The following is a 21,179-nucleotide window of genomic DNA, read 5'->3' as shown; positions in this document are numbered from 1 at the left end:
ACTACTATTGTTATGTGGCTATGCCTTTTATCCTTCTTCATGCATAATGCATCCTGATGTAGTTAGCTTTGTGAATGCCTCTATTCCCTTATCTGATTGCAAGCTCCTTCTGCCATGAAATTGTGTGTTTTTTCATGTTATTATCAATAATTCTTGGTCAAATATATACAATGAACAGAGACAAAAATAATAATAGGGAACAAGCAGGGTTAACAAAAGATGTTCAAAAATTCTCAATGAATTTCTTCTGAGTTCTGAGAGGCAATGTCATAATGTCCGTTAGTAAACTTTATGCATAAATCAATGCAGTAGCTAAATTTGTAACCCAGTCAGGAAAGTAAGATGAGGAGTCCTTTGTGTCCTCATATAGTTGGGAGCTGGGGTAGGGCAGCTAACAGAAGTATTCCCCTGGACTCTGGCAGGGACAGGTTTGATTGGTCAGCTGCGTGTCACAGGCTTTCATCAAACAGAGTCATAAAGGTGCCTCCGCCAGTACCTCCCGTACTGCTTTTCTGTCTTGCTCAATACGTACTTTTGAATAAATGAGTGAATAGAGAGCATTTTGTTAAACATGATAATACACAGAGTTTAAGGTATGTAATAACCTTGATGCAGAGGATTGATTTGTTCATTTACAAATCAAGAATGTTCTTTTAAAACTAATTATCAGAGAACTCGCCTTGGACAAGAGAATGGTTTCCATGGCAGCACAGACAAGGAAGTGAGTCCTGGGAGAGTTAAAACAGTTATTTGCTCCTCTGAGGCTTCAGGGTATCGACACATATCATTCTTACAGACTTGCTTCTTGGAAACACTAGGGAGAACTCTTGCTTTCTGTAGTAATTGGTGTATAGATTTTAAGGGAGAAGCAATGCAATAATGCTTCTATGCACACTGTAGGTGATGCCATTAATAAAGAAGATATTTTCTCCCTGTCTTCTACATTGTTAGAGGATCAGCCTGTATTTTAAACATTTGTGTTAATTACACTAATGCCCATGAATCAAAGTGAGGGATGCTTTTGAAGTTACTCACAAAGAGACTTGGAGCCCGCTTGTCTTGTTTATTCTAAAATATATCCCCTGTACATTCTATGAATCAGTCTCAGCACCAATGCCTGCTTTAAGGACATCAAAGCCTCACGGTATGCAAAACTATCATTCCAGTGCTGGTGAAGGGCAGAAATGTACCAAGGGCATATAAGAGGACTGTGGGGATTCATTGGGATGGGATCAATGGTGTAATGCATGGGCATGTGCACAGGATCATATACTATTGAAACAGTGGTGCTTGGAACTGACATTACTTGTAATGCTATGCATTGATAGGATACTAAATATGTGGATACATTTTATTGTTTACACTATTAGTAATATGCTAAAGTCAAAAGACAGCAGAACATTTAACCTTATCTGTGAGAGTTTAATTCACAAGCCATAGGCAACAATAATCTAATATTCCTAAGGGGCCAAGAAAATATTTCTCTTGACTCTGACTCCTCCAAATTTGCTCAGATGTATACTAACTTTAGTGGTGGGGCAGCTTTGATCTTCTGATTCAAATCAATGATTTTTTTTCTTCTGTGAAGCTTTTTGTTTATGCTGTTCCCCCACTTGATAGAATCAATTCCACTGTAACTGGAATAGAATTGTTCACACTTCAGCCTCCTCCAACTACAACTTGTAATCCTTGGCGAACAGGAATTATATCTTATCCTTCTTTTTAATTCCTGGCCTAACCATAGAGCTGAATCCATAAAGTAAACTTACCAAGGGTTTGCTAAACAAGTGATTAAATAAACAAAAAAATGAAGAAAAGGCTAGATGTGAGGATGCTCTAGAGTAAAATCAATCAATAAATACTAACAATACATTTTTTGTTTTCTGATGGTTTTGGTGGGAAGTCCATTCTTTCCATCCATGAGACTGAAGTGAATGTGGTGCAGTCTATGCAAGAATATGGATGTGGTAGCAAGAGCCGGCAGAGCTCTGGTGAGATGAAAGAAAGCAAGGAGCTGTCTGCAGTAAATTCTTAATAACCAAGAATTAGGGGATGACAGACAGATCATCAGAAAAGATCAGCTGAGACAACAACAGACAATTACATCAGGACAGGAGAGTTAGAGTTAGAACTGGGTCAGAAGATGACAGCTCTCTTACAATATATAATTGAAAGAAAAACCTAGCCTCTGCCTGGTAAACTGGATCCAAATGCCTACATTAAGAGTAATTAAAGGTATATATGACACATTGCTATGCATTTAGTCATAGACACTATGATGATTGTACTAACAATAAGGTATTTGTAAACAGCTATTTCACTTTTTGTACTTACATGTGTAGTGCAAATATTTCAATCATAACCACCTTCCTAGAATGTTTGAATCAAGTTTTTTTCTTGTAATCTCCTTTGGCATTAGTCCACATTTGATTTTAAAAATAACAGTTCAAATAGATTTAAACTTTGTCCAGAATAAGTGTCTTTGGTGGAAGCTCCACAGATCTCCATGGGTAGCATTATTCTAGTGCATTCAACCATAGTCCACAGTTCTACAGGTCCCAGCTTTGAAGGTCCACACATTTGGTCTTGCCAGGGAATGCATCAGACCTAATCAAATAATGGGATATGGAATCATGTAGATCAAAAAGCACAAGAAACTGACAATATATAACCAATATGCCCATATCGATGTATAATTAACAGTAGCCTGGGACCACATTCTAATTTCCATAAGTGGCCTGTTTTATCTATGTCAAAATGCTGTGTTAGCCAGATTATAATAAGACAGTTGCTTGGCAGAAATGGACTTAGAACTATGGAATTCAGTTATTTGATTTAATTATTTAATGTCATTACATTTTATGAAGACTGCATTGCATATAGTGTTTAAAAGTGCTGGCTTGTGTTTATGAAGGGAATATATTGGATGGTTAAGGGTACAGTATCAAATAGTATAATGAATGTGCCATATTATAATGGTGGTTATATTGCCAATCAGTTACTTCATAGAAGTTGAAAAATAAAATGTGTGGTTCCAAAGGGCACAATATATATATATTTCCTAACTAACATTATGTGTATACATGTATTTATTCATTTACTGAAAACCTGTGCACCTACTTATGTTAGATCTTCGCAGTGCAACATCTCTTAGGGCGAACAAAATGATGGTCTCATCCCTCATGGAACTTACAATCTGGATTTTGTTCAGTCCTTATAAGCATAATCTTTATTTTATAATAAAATATTGGGAAAAGAAGCTGTAATATCCCCAAAGTATCAAGGTTTAAAGAAACATTTGCGATAATTATAAGTAAAATATTTTCCTTAATAAACTCTAGACAATATGGAAACTATTAACAAACATTCATTACATCTCTTCTCTTCACCAAGCTATCTTCCTGATGTTTTACCATCTTAATAGGTATTAATAACTGGAATTGAATAAATAACAATAAATCTATCTTTGAGAAAGTGTTATATATATTTAGGCCTTTTGAGTGAATGTAATAGTATGGAAAATAAAAGAAGTGAAAAAAATAAGAATTCTACATTCCAGTTATCCTTTTATGAGCTATTTCCCTTGCACATATTTCCACCAATAATTATCATTCCCCGTTTGTGTCATTTACATTTAACAATATTATTGGTTAAAATTAAACAAGTCAAAGTTGTGAGGTGGACTCCCAGTTAAACTTAAAAAACATTTTCAGTGTCGAATGAATACCATTATTTAAAATTAATAAAACTTAAACTTCATTATACATCTGAAGGTCACTGACTTTCAGGAATAAGTAGTGAATTGATACGTTCTTCATATATTCATTACTGGAAAATGATAATGTAAAATATTGTGACTGATGTAACATTTTGAAGATTTACTGGCATAACTACACAATTTACTTTTTTGGCATATATTCTAATTGCGATACATAAAGTGGAAGAACTGGTATCATTCAGAAATTGAACATGTATGCATTTAGAAATAAAACTGCATATTAAAGAGTGAGCAAAGTATATATCATAAAATATTTCCCCAATTAAGTTCCATTAAATAGGTAAAATGCAAATCCCGGAACTTTGTATCACTCCTCTCAAATTAAATGTTTGTAGTAGCCATCTAGAAAGGGAAAGAAAAGCACCTGAGAAGTAGGATGTCTCAGATATCAGAGTTGTGCTTAGATTTAATCTAACAAACAAATGAACAAAAAGTTCAAAATGATGCCTATTCCTTTCTAAAGTAGAACATTTATCAATGTTACAAGTTAATCGCTTCAGGATTGGATTTTAATATTAATGTCGAAATCTTAAATTAGTATAGCTATCTTTTGAAAAGAATCTCCACCAAAGGAAAATATTAACAGAACTTTGTCCTCATAACAAAAAATAATTCAATGTGATTTTAGGCAAGTTTATAGATAGAAATTTCTGAAGTTTTAAATTGTGACAGAATTACGACAAGGGCATTTAAAATGATTCTCAGTTGGTCATTTTGGCTTTTTGAAGAATAGCTATGACATAATATTTATCATTGGGGATCAATATGGATACCAGGCTTTCATGAGAAATATGTTTGTTGACCTTAATAAATCTTCACGTGTGTAAATACAGAAATATTTGTACAGGCAATTTTCTGCTGAATTACATTTCCTCTATACACCTTCTCACATGGCAACATATTTTTTAACAACTTATACTAAGGGTTTGTTGTGATGGCAATTTTCACAAAGAAACAATTTTAATTGCTTCACAATGGTTATTTCTGTATCTAGTTATTTAATCATCATTATCATCATCGTGATTAATCTGCATTTATATGTTTTGACAACTTATTTTGCTATTATAAATAACATTGTAATGAATAAAGCATTTTGCTTAGGATAGATTCCCAAAAGAGAAATTACTAGATTAACAGGTTTGAAAATATTTAAAGCTATTGATAAATACCATATTTTTTCAGCAGTCAGAGTAAGTTTTCTGTGCAAGAAATGTAAAAAAAAATCAGAAACTAAACTCAGTTCAGGCATTTAATTTAAAATTATAGATAGCCCCCAATTTGCCAATGAATAGTGATGCAAAGTTATTTTCTAAAGAGTTTATATTAGATTTGACATATATTTATTTATTCATGGAGGAGGACATTATAAAGTTCTCAACTGCTCATAGTAGCAGATTTAACTTTTATTTAAACATAACTAAAATATATTAATTATAAACAATGATGCTGGGTGCTTCTAAATTTTGCATTCTCTATTCTTTGTCTTTTACTCTTTCCTTATCTATGTTTTTAATGTTTTCTGTGGGTACCAACATTCTGAACTTCATGGAGATGAAATTCTAAGCTACAAGGTACCATCTACTCATTTAAGCACAGGGGCTAGAGAAAAGGATAAGAGGACAGGAAACTGTGAAAGTGCTCCTGGGATGCTGATTAAAGGTTCCCAGGACTGGGCACCTTTCAAGGCATGGTAGAGGGAAGTTCAGGAAAAAGGCAGTGAAAAGAGGTGAAGTAAAAGTCAGACTAACTCTGATGAATCACACATTAATGTTAAAAAAAAAAAACCTGCATCAAAAAAGAATATTATTAAATCAACAAAGGATATTGGTATCAGGAGAAACATTTTTTGGTTATTTTGTTATTTTTCTACTGTACATAATAGAGCATGTTCAGATAATTTAAAAGATGTAAAAATTCAAACAAATCCAAATGATTTTAATTGCATTTATATATATATATACACACAATTAAATTATATTTTTTTTACGTTCTAGAAAATACTAGCTGATTCACTTGAAGAAAATCTGCATTTAGCTCAAGAGTATCAACAGCTACAGACTACATTCTTAAAAGAAAAGGACAATTATTTCAATATATATGATAAACAGCTATCACTTGATACTTCAATTAGAGATAAGAAACAGGTATTGGTTTTTCTAATTGTTTTAAGATAATGATTTATGTCATATATGCACTATAAAAGTAAAAAGTAGTCAGTTTGGGTACCTCTGATCTGACGATGATATCCAAAACATGGCCTATTTTCTCTGTGTAGTTTTGTTGTATATTTATAACAATCTTTTAAAATTGAATTTTGAAAGAATATTGGAGAAATGAAAAACTTAATTTCTAATCCACTATTCTATACTAATTTGTTTTTGATTAATATGACCAGAAATGCCAATTTTTTTCTGTAGATTTAAATATATTATCATAGTCTTTATATTTCAATTCCAAGAGTGGGTGATTTCCCATGGTAGGCCTCTAAATTGTCCTTTTAGTATACAGGCTCCAAATTCTGGTAATTATTTTCTTATTAGATATGGAGATTAATTGGAAACTTGGAAAAATAGCTGACTTTCTCTAATTACTGAAAATCATTGGGAATTCTAAATATATTTTATAAAATCTTCTGTAATGGTAAGTGGAAAGGTAAAGCACACAATATGCTATGAATCAAAAAGGAAGAAAAAGTTCCATTACTAGAGTGTCATAATACAGCCACTTCCTTTATATTCTCCAGATACTTAGTAACAAGAAAAAATATTTTCCTTAAATATTTGTTTTCCCCCAGGATTCAAATTTCAGAAAATACAGTCATTATTTTTTAACAATTAACCATGAAAACCAAATTGATCCTTTCTCCTACTGGTATCACCCATATTGTTGCATTATAAATCAGTAGTTTAGAATAGCAGTGCTATACTTATGGCTATTATGGAATGTTGGGAAGGCAAAAGGTGGGATTTGAATGGAAGTTCTACTAGCTCCGTGAGCTTGGCAAGTTGCCTTTTCCAACCTCAGTTTTCTCATCTATATAATAAGATTTACCTCACAGGGTACTTGGTAAGTAATAAAAAAGAGCCATTCATAATAAGTTACTTTAAAATTTAAGAGATGCTATACAACTGTAAGTAATTATTACATTCATCTGGCATCCCCCTATGTACTTCCCTATTTCCCATCTGTCTACTCTCATGAGAGTTAAAGCTTCTGAATACATTGCGAAAGAGAAGAATGCATTTTTCTCTTAAAATCTTGAAATGATAGCAAGATGAAGATACATCAAGGTACAAGTGTTTGGGAGGCTAAGGTGGGAAGATCACCTGAAGTCAGGAGTTTGAGATCAGCCTGGCCAACATGGTGAAACCCTGCCTCCACTAAAAATACAAAAATTAGCCGAATGTGGTGGCATGCCCCTGAAGTCCCAGCTACTCAGGAGGCTGAGGCAAGAGAACGACTTGAGCCCAGGATGCAGACGTGGCAGTGAGCCAAGAATCCACCGCTGCACTCCAGCATGGGCAACAAAGTGAGACTCCATCTCAAAAAAAAAAAAAAAAAAAAAAAAAAAAAAAAAAAAGAAATAAGTGTGTTTGGGAAAGAATTGATAATACAACTATCTGCCAAATCTTAGTGTCCTCAAACCATTTTGCAGGACTCAAAGAAAGGGCATGTATGTATCTATGAAGAATTTATCCAATCACTTCACACATTTGACATTGTTATTTGAGATTAAATATGTTCTATTTGTTCATAATTGAGAAGGAGAAAATAATCATTGACTATACTGTATTTCCTTTTCTAATCGGGGGGAGCAAAAATAAATTATATGTGCAGTTATCTGCAGTTATCAGTTTATAAAGAATCAGTTGGTGGCAAATGACAAATACATTTGATACATGCATAAATAGTGGAGACCCCATGCTTTTTAAGAGAAAGCCCTAACATCACATTTTCATAGTAAGAGCAAAATTATCTTGATCTCATTTTGGAATTAAAGCAAATCTTGATGCAAGATACAAGGACTGAGACTATAGTAGGAACAGACAGTGGAGATTGCTAGGAGATTGGGTTTATGTTTGTGATCCCTCAAACGAATCACTTTTAGCACACCTGTTTCAGGGAAACTTTCAAGATTTATTTGTACTTCCAATCATTTTTCATTTTCATCCTTCAGTGATGGAGGTCATTAAGTGCAGGCTGCCCTTGTCAGTGTCATGTAGGATCAATTTGCTGCAATGGACAGAGAGGCCTTATTGATGCTGTTAAATCTGTCAGTGAGAAATCGTATGTCATTAGCGTCTAATGCACTGCTTACAGGATGGAATTTGGCCGTCAAAAATGAGAAAACTCTTTAATATTTTAGTCCATTTCTTTGATATTGCAGCATTTCCCATGTATGCAGGTTTTAGTTCTTTGGCCAGTTTAGTTTGGGTACACAAAAGCACTATTCAGTCTCTGATTCCCTTGTTGAATTCCCTTGTCAGATAAAATGGATCTCACTTTTAGGAATTTTGCGCATCTTTTTCCTGTTTTAGACTAATTTCATTGCTTCTGAACATGAATTCCTTTTGGCATGGTAAATAATTATATTTTAATTATTGTGTTTCTTAGGGACTATTATTCTCTCTGTACAAAGTATACATTTTCTACTTCTTTGTATTCTTATGCCAAGAGTATTAAAGAAAACCTAATGAAAGAGTGAAACAAATTGAAAATAATGTCCCCTTACTTGACACAATCTTATATACATGTCTCAAATGTTAGAATACTATAGTATTTCTCTTAGTGTTAATATTATGTCTGTTTTATTTGCTTGTGTTATCTTTGATACTTTTCTGTACTTTTAAAATTTGTAGCAATGGATATTCTTGCCTTTAAAAATCAGAAAGAGGCAAAAGCAGTTATGCAAAATTCTTATTTGCCCTGTTCATGGGTAACGATAGAAAATAATCCAATCTAAGACTTCTCAGATGTCAGAATTAAAACTAACACTAGAAATACATGAAGGAAAATCTCTGAACAACAGATTACACTTCCGTGTGAATATAGACATTTTTGTTAGAAGCTTTCAAATACTTTTTATAAAAATATGTCATTTTTAATATTTTATCTTAAAAGTAAAAAAATCCATGGGTATTTTGATGAAGTCACCATGTATTTGTTTTAAGTGCCACCCCAGATTCTTTGTGCCTGCACAGAAAGGTAAGTTAAGCAAGCACGCAGATATTGAAGTGATCTGTTGGTTGAAAACAAGATGGCTTCCAAAATGTGTTAAAATATATTTTTTAAATTATATAATTAGCCATTTGTAAAGCTTTACCCTTCCTTACTACAAATCCCAGTGCTTTCAAACTAAGGGAATGAAAATTATTACAGAGTCAGCCAACATGTAACAAATACTTATGTGGACAAAGTATTTGTGCTATATTGTTTGCAAATATTATCTTTTAGTGACTCTCAATAATCCTGGGGAATTTGCTATTACTATTATCATCTCTCCCAATGTAAGATATAGAACTAAGATTGAGTATCACACAAGATTGCTCAAGTAGAGGGAGACGCTGGGATGGGAATCAAATTCAGGTTTTTCTTATATCTAATCTATTTCAGAATTATAATACTACCTCTTTACTATAACATTAATTAAACAGTCCTATACATGGCTAATCAGGTTATGTAAAGCTTGGAAAAAAACATGTAAATTATATATGATATCTCTAGTGCTCAACTGAAATAGATTATTTGATTCACTAGTTGTTTTTTTAATTTTATTTCATTGGAGCCACTTTTTCAGTAATGTTCTGGGGAAAGGGCCGCCTGTTTATTTGAAGGAGATTTAATTTTCATAGGGATTTTAGGTAGGTTTCATAATTCTAAATTGTAAAACTTTCGAACTAGAAGTGTCTTTAGAAATATTGCCCTCCTCTTTAAAAAATAATTTTACAGAGGAAGAATCTTGGGGAGGCCAGAGTGGTTTAGTGATTTACCACATACACAATTAAGTAGAAGAAATGTGGTCCTAGAACTTAGTTTTCTTTATTTGTGTTCAAATGTTCTTTCCAATAAACTGCAGATGAGCATATGCTATGATTTTTGTGGGAGGTTTGACTGGACCAATAGCTGAGATGTAAGCATCTCTTTTAAATGATTTGGGCCTGTGAAGGAATCACAGAGACAAGAATTAGAGGACTACTCCGCAGCAGAGTGTGTTGGCCTCTAGGGAATACATCTGATCCTCATAGAACACTTGTAATTCATTCATTCAATTATTCAAAATATATTATTAATCACCAATTATTCTATATACCAGCAATGAACAATTGGAATTTGAAATTTAAAACACAATGCCATTTATATTAACATACACACAAATAAAGTGAATTTAACAAAATATGTATAAGATCTATATGAGGAAGAGCACAAAATGAATGAAAGAAATAAATCAAAGAAGATCTAAATAGATGGAGAGATATTCCATATTCATGGATAGGAAGAGTCAATATTGTTAAGATATCCATTATTTCTGACTTGATATATAGAGTCAATACAATCCCAATAAAAATCCCAACACATTTTGTGAATATCAATCAAATGATTCTAAATTTTATATGAAATATAAAAAGACACAAAATAACTAGCAAAATATTGAAGAATAAAGTCGGAGGATTAACACTACCCAACTTCAAGATTTACTATAAAGCTGACAAAGATACTATAGAAGACATAGAAATGTGCCACCTTATCTCTGCTTCCATGCTAAAGGTTGTGATCTCGAGTCCAGGAGATTCTTTCCTAGACTATAATGTAGAATCAGAGCTCTCCAGCATCCTTTCTTCACCCTACCAAAAGAAGAATTGTGTATTTTTGCTATTTAATCTACCTTGCCTAGGTCTCATTGGACAACATTTCTATATTAAATTCTCAAAAAATTGTATCATCTATAGATTATTTAAGTTTTCTCATCAACTTTCAACCACAGTTTTCTTTAATACTCATTTTGTATTGATGTGCTTAGGAGTCAATATCAGTTCTAGCAATAAACAATTAGTTATTTTCCTAGAGAAATGTGAAAGCTGTTTGATTCTCATTTTTATAAGTATTTAGTATTGCTTGTTGTCCTGCACACCATATAACTGTGCTTTGATAGTGAATTCTGTCTGCTTGTTTAATGTAGATAGAAATTCACTTCTTTCATAGCAAAACCATAAAATAATAATTTTCCCTGTAACAGCTATTTGAAGACCCCATCAGTGTCTCTGCTTCCATTTCTTAGAACACAGGCATGTGGACATGCAAACACACACACACACACACACACACACACAAATGGCTTTGGTCCCTGTTTCTTAGAAAACACACACACACACACACACACACTTGTTCTAAAGGCATTATCATACTTTATAGACTGATAAGTTTGCATTAAATTTATACTGTCCCATTTCTCTGAAGAGTTTTCCTCATGAGACCTGTGAAGAGCTTTGGGGATGCCCGAGACAGGAGTACACAGCTGATAGACTATTGTTTTATCTCAGTGAATCTACCTTTCGTTGTCTAAACTCCATGAGGAAAATACCAAGACTGGAAGTTTATTGCTGGCCAATACTTTAAAGAAGTAAACTTGGCTTAAATCAAACCAGTTATTCAGTCCAATACCAGTTTTGAGTGTATTTTCAATTTATGTATCTTTCATGCAGTTTTGAGATTTTATTCTGGTAGAGTTGCATAGCAATGAACATTTTGTTTTTAATATTAGCCATACCTTAAGAGTGATTTATTGAGTGTGATGATGGACTCTAGTATATCAAAAATATTTAAGATAAAATTTTCGTGTGTGTGTCAACCAATGGCTATTTTGTTCCCAAAGGAATATCTGGATATCCTGCAGTGTCTGGAGACATTTTTGGTTGCCTCTGGCATCTAGAAGGCAGAAGCCAAGAATAAGGATGTTGCTAATCATCCTACAATGCACAGAACAGTCCCTTTCCCTTTCACACACACCAAAATTCTCCAGCCCAAATGTCAATAGAGCTGAGGTTAATAAACCTTGATATACAAAGAGAGAGAGAATTTACATGTCATATATATGTAATGTACATGCGTATGTGTATATACATATATATAACATGAAACACTGTGTACTATATCGCCTTCTTAAAGATTTAAACTGCATTTGTATATTTAAAATTCTGAGAAATTCAATATTAAGAAATCTGTTAACTCTGTTAACCCTGAATTTTCTATTGTCCCTGGAATTCTTTCTTCTCAGGAAAACTATTTACTACTGATTGACTTGGTGTTTAGTAGATTTAACCTTGGAAAATGTTATTCTCTCTCTCTCTCTCTATATGTGTGTGTGTGTGTATATATATATATATTTATATATGTATATATACATGTATGTATATATGTACATATATATAAAACATAAGAGAATAAGAGGCAACTATATCACAAACTCTACTTTCATGATATTCTGCTGATATATAGCTTCAATAAAAAATAAGTATTATTTATATTACCTATAAAGCTATAGAATAATTTGGAATATTTTCAAATAAATATGTTCTTTGGGAATCCACACGTATCCAGAATGCTGACTTTCTTTGATGCCGTAGTAGAACAATCAAATGAAATAGTATTGTTTTTATCACTTAAAACCTATGTTTAAAAAATTACAATAAAAGAAGTGAAATATTTTTGTATACACCTTTTATGATAGGTATATTTTCTAATTATCTATTACATGACTTATAACTGCAATTGATTTTCAATTCTGTGGGATTATCTGTTAATGATTTTTTTCATTTTGAGCTGTGCATATGCATCCCAATGACATAAACATTTGGAAATACTCATTTTTAATCATCTTTTCACAAATCTACAGAGCTATAGCTTATAATCATTTATTAAAATAAGTATTAATATGGAAAATGTATATTTATATGCTAAATATTTTATTTAGTCATTTCTTTTTTCTTCAAAATTTAACCATCATTGAAGGTGACATGGAAAACCTATAGACAGCTTATTTAATCCCATGAACCTCTGATAATAAGGAATATGAATATCTCCCTAGCAGGATGGTTGTATAAAACAATATACTAATAATTACTATTTATGAAGCACTAATATGTGCTAGGCACTTTGTTAGCTTTTATATGTAATCTTATTTCATTCTCTGAACAACTCTATGAAGCATAAAAATACGTTTTATTTTTTATTTATTTATTTTTTTGAGACCGAGTCTCTCTCTGTCGCCCAGGCTGGAGTGCAGTGGCGCGATCTCGGCTCACTGCAAGCTCCGCCTCCCGGGTTCACGCCATTCTCCTGCCTTAGCCTCCTGAGTAGCTGGGACTACAGGCGCCCGCCACCACGCCCGGCTAATTTTTTGTATTTTTAGTAGAGACGGGGTTTCACTGTGTTAGCCAGGATGGTCTCGGTCTCCTGACCTCGTGATCCGCCCGCCTCGGCTTCCCAAAGTGCTGGGATTACAGGCGTGAGCCACCGCGCCCAGCCCCCAAAATACGTTTTAAATATAAAGCACCTAGAACAGCTTTTTAAAACTATATTTTGCATATAGAAGATATGGCTACTAATATTTCTATTATTTAGATAAATATGTGTCCCTCATTTCTTGTATCAAATTGTAGTGTGGTTATATGTTTATAACATGATCCTCTACTCTATAATAGGTATTAAACAGTGTATGCAACCTGAGAATATGGGATGAATTATGGGTAGAGAGGACAGAAGTGTAAGTAGTAGAGACATTATGATAATCCATTAGAAAAACATGCAGAGGCCCTAAGGAATGAAGGAATAGCACCATGGCAAGAAATCTAATGCCCAGGTAAAACTGACAGAGGATGATACGGTAGAAAATCATGTGTGTATACATGTATAAGACCAGGCATGAGGGATAGACTCAGCAATGACATGAATTGGAGAAATTAATCCAAATCTTTCTTTCTTTTCTTTTTTTTTTTTTTTGAGATGGGGCCTCGCACTGTTGCACAGGCTGGAGTGCAGTGGCACAATCTCGGCTCACTGCAACCTCCTGTCCTCCTCTGGGTTCAAGCAATTCTCCTGCCTCAGCCTCCCGAGTAGCTGGGATTACAGGTGCCCACCACCACGCCCAGCTAATTTTTTGTATTTTTAATAGAGACGGGGTTTCAGTATGTTGGCCAGGCTGGTCTTGAACTCCTGACCTCGTGATCTGCCTGCCTCGGCCCCCCAAAGTGCTGGGATTACAGGTGTGAGCCACTGTGCTCGGCCGTTAATCCGAATCTTATACCACCAAACACCAATTAGAACACATATATAAATGAAAAGATCTCACTTGCAATAGCTACAACAGCCAAAAATTTCCCAGAAATACCTAATATGAAATATGTCATTGTAATCTTCATAAAGGAACCTGTAAAATTTTACAGATGGAAAAGACAATAAAACAGCACATGCCATAGCAATACCCAACATTTTAATTTGGTTAATCTGGCATCTTCATGTTATAATTTTAAAGCAATTCCAAACAAATTAAAAGAATATTTTTTGGACGCTGATAAAACCATTCTGTACTGGAACATGAAAACAGATTAAAGGATTATGGAGAAAATGAGGGAATATTTGTCCTAACTTGTCCTGAAGCAAACAATAAAGCTACAAGAAGTGTAACATGTTGTAACAATGACAAGAAATTCAATGCATCACAAGGACTGGCTAGAAAAAAAAGTCCCAATATGCCAAGCAATTTATTGTATAAAAATGTGAAAATGCAAAGAAATGCAGCATAGTCTTTTCAACAAAATGGTGCAAGGCTTACTGTATGTTTTTGGGAAATTGCAAATAAATCCTACCTTGAACCATGCCAAAAACCACAAATGCATTAGAGTGTTAAATATAAACACAAAATGTAGTTGAATAGGTATCTGATCTTGAAATGAGAAGAGTTTTTATCAACATCATGAAAAAGAAGAAATCTTTTAAAATGAAAATTTATAAATTTGCTGACATGAAAATTAAATATCTGTGACTTTAAAACTATGGGAAAATATTTCAACATCTGTGTCAAACATGGACTTAATATTTTTGCCACATGGAGTACTACTCTCTGTCACTTAAAAGATAACTTCTCTAGTAGAATCATGAAAAAAATATTTAAATAAGTATTCCTGGTATGTCTTGTCTTTGTTGAATATTTTAACAAATACAAAGCAAGTTGATAAATAAAAGGGTGAGAAGTATCCTTAATAGTAAAAAACAAAAAAGGAAAGGAAAACAACATGATAGCATTTGCACCCACCAGATTAGCATAATATTTTGCAATGATAATACCTAGTTTTTGGAGGAAGCACTGAAATTGACACTTTCACCAATGGTGATATTGTACTTTGAAATGCTCCCTATGAAGAATAAATTGACAACATATAGCAAGAGCTTTAATATAGTCATACCTTTTTTCTCTAAGGAACATTACCAAAATATGCACAAATGGTGTTTTCAACAAGGATTTGATTATAAAATGGGCAGAACAGTGTAGCATGGAGCCAGACTGCCTGGGTTTGAGTCCTGCCCTTTTGCTTCCTAGCTATGATTTTGAGCAAATCGTTTACCTCTTGGAGCCTGTGGTTCCTGATCTGTAAAATGAGAATAACAGCAGAATCTACTTGACACAGTTTTTCTGACAACTAATTTAATACATGTAAAGATTTCTAACAGCCTTTGATACACAGTAAGTTCTACATATATTTCAGCTACATTTGTTGTTTTTATTAAATGAGATTATGTAGCATACTTCACAGATTGTTTAGTATGTATGAAGAGAGAATAAGAATCAAAACAGGTATTATTATCATTATTTTTATACTATTATGAAATAACCTCAACCGTGGCAATGGAATCCTTATAGGAATGACTTTTATTACCTTGTATTAAGAAAGATTATATGAAATCAGAATACATTGTAAAATCATCACTTTCTGTTAACCAAGAGTGAATTAAAACAACAGATATCAAGTAACTTAGATGTGATTATTTTTATTTTTTTAGAATACGTATTTTATTTTATTTTATTTGTATATATTTTTTTTTATTATACTTTAAGTTATAGGGTACATGTGCACAACGTGCAGGTTTGTTACATATGTATACATGTACCATGTTGGTGTGCTGCACCCATTAACTCGTCATTTTCAAAGGATTCTTACATCATGAGAGGCTCTAGTAACATAGTGAGCCACACAATCATTTCAATTATACTAAACTAAGTGGAATTTTGTCTGTATCCAGATTTTCAGAGAATATATTTTGCTTGCTGTGCTCTAAGTATTCATATTCTTCTTTTTGATATGGGGGTCTCACTGTCACCCAGGTTGGAGTACAGTGACGTGATCTCAGCTCACTGCAACCTCTGCCTCCTGGGCTCAGGTGATCTTCCCACCTCAGCCCCCTGAGTAGCTGGGACCACAGGTGCATGCCACCATGCCTGGCTAATTTTTTGTACTTTTGGTAGAGATGGAGTTTCACTATGTTGCCCAGGCTGATTTCAAACTCCTGAGCTCAAGCGATCTGCCTGCTTTGGCCTCCCAAAGTGCTGGGATTACAGAAGTGAGCCACCATGCCAGACCTAATTATTCATATTCTGTGTATACCTGTGTACACTTGATTCTATTAAAAGAAATTAATTGATTTTGGGAGGTTCCTCAACTAATTCACTAGATACTAATTCACAAGTTAAATTTTTTCCTACTTTCTTGAAATGGACCTTGAGTAAAGCAATTTACTCGTACAGTCTGACCCTTCAAGAGTTTGTTAATAAGTGACTATGGAAAAATATTGTGGACAGATAGACATTAAAAATACTTTCCTTTTGTCAGTTGAAGAGTAATTCTCACTGATTTCCTATCAAAATAATCCTGAAAATGACAAATGTTCTTTTTTACAACCTTGTACTTTTCCATCATAGTAAATCACTGATTAACAAATAAAACAACACACACAGGCAATACATTATCTGAGAAAAAGAAAAGTAACAATGCAGTGGCTATAGTGTTTGGAATTTTGTGAGGCTGTGTCAGATATAAAATCCTTTTCTAGCTATTTCCCTTGGTACAGGGTATCAGAATTGTGTGGTCTTTCAAGAAAAAAATATTTTAAAGAAAGATATATGCACTGTACTCATAGGTTATTGAGAAAAGTATATAAAACAAAGCTACTGTCTGCATGATGTACATAGAAAAAGAGCAAAAATGTTATCTGTAAAAGCAGAAAAGAATATGGCTTGCTTGACTTTTTGAATCCAGCAAGCTACAGCAATCTTTTGATTCTAATATGAAACTATAGTAAGGATCATTGCACTAATGCATGAGGATTTGTGATAATGTTGCAGAAATTTTACTCTCAAAACTGAACTGCAGTGTAATGACTTTTGTTATCGTGGTTTCTAATAACTATTCAGCATGAATTGACCCTACATATGTTTTGCTGCAATAATGTGTCACTAACTCAGAAAGCTAAAAAGAAAATAAAAAACAGTCAACATAATGCTGTGTATGACTTCATGATAACCTCTACTATTAATATTGTTAAAACAATTATATTAATAATAGTCACTATGCAAACTATGGGATCACATGTCAATAAAACCTCAGACACATTGTGACAGTTCTGGCTAAAGAAACCTATAGAGTACTTTACAATAAAATATGTCCTCCTCTGTTCAGCCTGGGCACTAGTTACTGACTGTGCTCTTACTACTTCCATATCTGATTGTTATCTCTATTGTAGGGAGTCTTGGACAAGTTTCCCTACTTCCTATAATGTGTTTCTTTTTCCTTTTATGGGCTATCTCCTTAGTTTTTTACTTCCTATATTTTTGCATCTCCTTATTTCACCTCCTTATTGCAGTATATTTTTATTTCAGCATCTCTTCACTGCCATAAATAAGAGAAAGTAGAATGTTTACTTTTCTGTGTGGCAGTCACCATGCTAGACATTTACAACCAGTGTAAATCATTGAGTTGCACCAACCATATCATAAATGTTGACCAATTACAGATATCATTATCATTTTTATTCTATTATTATTTAATTCATAAAAACACTATGAAACAACTGAGAATATTCCCATTTTTCCTTAGAAAACAAAACTACTGTATTAGTTTGCTAGGGCTGCCCTAACAAAGTACCACAGACTGAGTGGTTTAAACAACAGAAATTTATTGTCTCAGAGTTTTGGAGGCCAGAATATGAGATGAAGGTGTCAACAGAGTTGATTCTTTCTGATGGCCTGGGGGGATGGATCTGTTCCCAGCCCCACATTGCTTGTAGGGGGCCATCTTTTTCCTGTGTCAATACAATGTCTTCCGTTTGTATGCATCTGTCCAGATATCCTTTTCTTTTTTAACTTTTATTTTAGGTTCAGGGTTACATGTGCAGGTTTGTTACACAGGTAAACTCGTGTCATGGGGGTTTGGTGTACAGATTATTTTGTCACACCGGTACTAAACATAGTACCTGTTTTCTGTTCCTCTCCCTACTCCCACCTTCCACCCTCAAATAGGCTCCAATGTCTGTTGTTCCCTTCCTTGTGTCCACGAGTTCTCGTCATTTAGCTCCCGCTTACAAGTGAGAGCATGTGAGATTTGGTTTTCTGTTCCTACATTAGTTGTTAAGGATACCAGCCTCCAGCTCCATCCACATTCCCACAAAAGACATGATCTCATTCTTTTTATGGCTGAATAGTATTCCATGGTGTAGATACACCACATTTTCTTTATCCAATCTGTCCTTGATGGGCATTTGTGTTGATTCCATGTCTTTGCTATTGTGAAGAGTGCTGCAATGAGTATTCACTTACATATGTCTTTATGGTAGAATGATTTCTATTCCTCTGGGTACACACCAAGTGATGGAATTGCTGAGTGAAATGATAGCTCTGTTTTTACCTCTTTGAGGAATTGCCACACTGCTTTCCACAATAGTTGAACTAACTTAACATTCCCACCAAGTGTATGAGTGTTTCATTTGCTCCGCAATCTCATGAGCATCTGTTATATTTTGACCTTTTAATAATAGCCATTCTGACTGGTGTGAGACAGTATCTCATTGTAGTTTTGATTTGCATTTCTCTGATGATCAGTGATATTGAGCTCTTTTAATTATACTTGTTGGTCGCATGTATGTCTTCTTTTGAAAACTGTCTATTGATGTCCTTTGCCCACTTTTTAATGGGGTTGTTTGTTTTTGGCTTGTAAATTTGTTTAAGTTCCTTACAGACACTGGATATTAAACTTTGTCAGATGTGCAATTTGCAAAAACTTTCTCCCATATTGTAAATTGCCTGTTTACTCTGTTGATACTTGTATTTTGCTGTGCATAATCTCTTTGGTTTAATTAGATCCCATTTGTCAACTTTTGGTTTTGTTATGATTGTTTTTGGTGTCATCAACATGAAATGTTTGCTGGTTCCTATCTCCAGAATGGTATTGCATAGGTTACCTTCCAGGGTTTTTATAGGTTTGGATTGTGCATTTAAGTCTTTAATTCATCTTGAGTCCATTTTTTATATGGTGTAAGGAAGAGGTCCAGTTTCAAACTTCTGCATATTTCTAGCCAGTTATCTCAGCACCATTTATTGAATAGGGGGTCCTTTCTGCATTGCAAGTTTTGGTCAGCTTTTTTGAAAATCAGATGATTGTTGATATGCAGCCTTATTTCTGGGCTCTCTGTTCTGTTCTATTGGTCTGTGTGTCTGTTTTTGTACCAGTACCATTCTGTTTTGGTTACTGTAGCCCTATAATATAGTTTGAAGTCCAGTAATGTGATGCCTCTACCTTTGTTCTTTTTGCATGGGATTGCCTTGGCTATTCAGGCTTTTTTGTTTCATATTAATTTTAAAATAGTTTTTCCTGGTTCTGTGAAGAATGATATTGGTAATTTGGTAGGAATAGCATTGAATCTGTAAACTGCTTTGGGCAGTATGACCATTTTAATGATATTGATTCTTTCTATCCATGAGCATGTAATGTTTTCCAATTTGCTTTCATCATCTCTGATTTCTTTGAGCAGTGTTCTATAATTCTCATTGTAGAGATATTTCACCTCCATGGTTACCTGCATTCCTAGGCATTTTATTCCTTTTGTGGCAATTGCGAATGGGATTGTGTTCATGATTTGGCTGTCAGCATGGCTATTGTTGGTGTATAAGAATTCCACTGATTTTCGTATATTTATTTTTAATCCTGAAATGCTGTTGAAGTTGTTTATCAGCTGAGGAAGCTTTGGGCCAAGACTACAGGGTTTCCTAAATATAGAATTATGTCATCTGCAAACAGGAATAGTTTGACTTCCTCCCTTCCTAGTTTGATTCCCTTTATTTATTTCTCTTGCCTGATTGCTCTGGCCAGGACTTCCAATACTATGTTGAATAGAAGTGGCAGGAGAGGGCACTCTTGTCTTGTGCTGGTTTTCAATGGGAATGGTTCCAGCTTTTCCCCATTCAGTGTGGTGTTGGCTATGGGTTTGTCATTGATGGCTCTTATTATTTTGAGTTGTGTGCCTTCAATACCTAGTTTATTGGGAGTTTTTAATATGAAGCAATGTTGAATTTTATTGAGAGCCTTTACTGCATCTATAGAGATAATCATGTGGTGTTTGTCTTTAGTTCTGTTGGCATGAGTCACATTTATTGATTTGTGTATGTTGAACCAACCTTGCATCCCAAGGATGAAGCCTACTTCATCATGGTAGATTAGCCTTTTGATGTGCTGCTGGATTTGGTTTGCAAGTATTTTGTTAAGGAGTTTTGCATCAATGTTCATCAATGCTATTTCCCTGAAGTTTTCTTTTTGTTGTTGTTGTGTGTCTGCCAGGTTTTCATGTCAGGATGATGCTGGCTTCATAGAATGAGTTGGGAAGGAGTCTTTCCTCAATTTTTTGGAATAGTTTCAGTAGGTATGATAGCAGCTCTTCCTTGTACACCTGGTAGAATTTGGCTGTGAATTCATCTGGTCCTGGGCTGTTTTTGATCAGTAGGCTATTTATTACTGATTCAATTTTGGAACTTGTTATTGATCTGCTCAGAGAATCAGTTTCTTCCTCATTCAGTCTTGGGAGTGTGTATGTGTCCAGGAATTTATCCATCTCTCCTAGGTTTTCTAGTTTGTGTGCAAAGAGGTATTTGTAGTAGTTTCTGATGGTTGTTTTTACTTCCGCGGAGCTAGTGGTAATATCTTCTTTGTCATTTCTAATTGTGTTTATTTGGATCTTCTCTCTTTTCTTCTTTATTAGTCCAGCTAGTGGCCTATCTATATTATTATTTTTTTCAAAAAACTCACTCCTAGGCCAACTGATGAAGATATCAGTCATATTGGATTAGGGAACATTATAATCACCT

At 34.0% G+C, this 21,179-nt stretch overlaps 1 protein-coding gene across 3 annotated transcripts in view; it reads left to right on the top strand.

The window, feature by feature from the left end:
- The window catches only part of CCDC178 (coiled-coil domain containing 178), a 515,145-nt gene that overhangs the window by 348,083 nt on the left and 145,883 nt on the right, over nt 1–21,179 (top strand). For 2 of the 3 annotated variants that reach the window (XM_054461207.2, XM_054461206.2), the window contains exon 21: nt 5,773–5,922. The exons of the other annotated variant lie outside the window; for it this stretch is intronic. In XM_054461207.2, the coding sequence (XP_054317182.2) occupies nt 5,773–5,922 (150 nt within the window). The remainder of the gene's footprint in view (nt 1–5,772; nt 5,923–21,179) is intronic. 3 annotated transcript variants of the gene reach the window in all.

This window comes from Pongo pygmaeus, chromosome 17, assembly GCF_028885625.2.
Source record: "Pongo pygmaeus isolate AG05252 chromosome 17, NHGRI_mPonPyg2-v2.0_pri, whole genome shotgun sequence".
In the NCBI taxonomy this organism is placed as follows: Eukaryota; Metazoa; Chordata; class Mammalia; order Primates; family Hominidae; genus Pongo; species Pongo pygmaeus.
The sequence above is the reverse complement of the archived record's forward strand: the minus strand, read 5'-3'. Positions and strand labels throughout refer to the sequence as shown.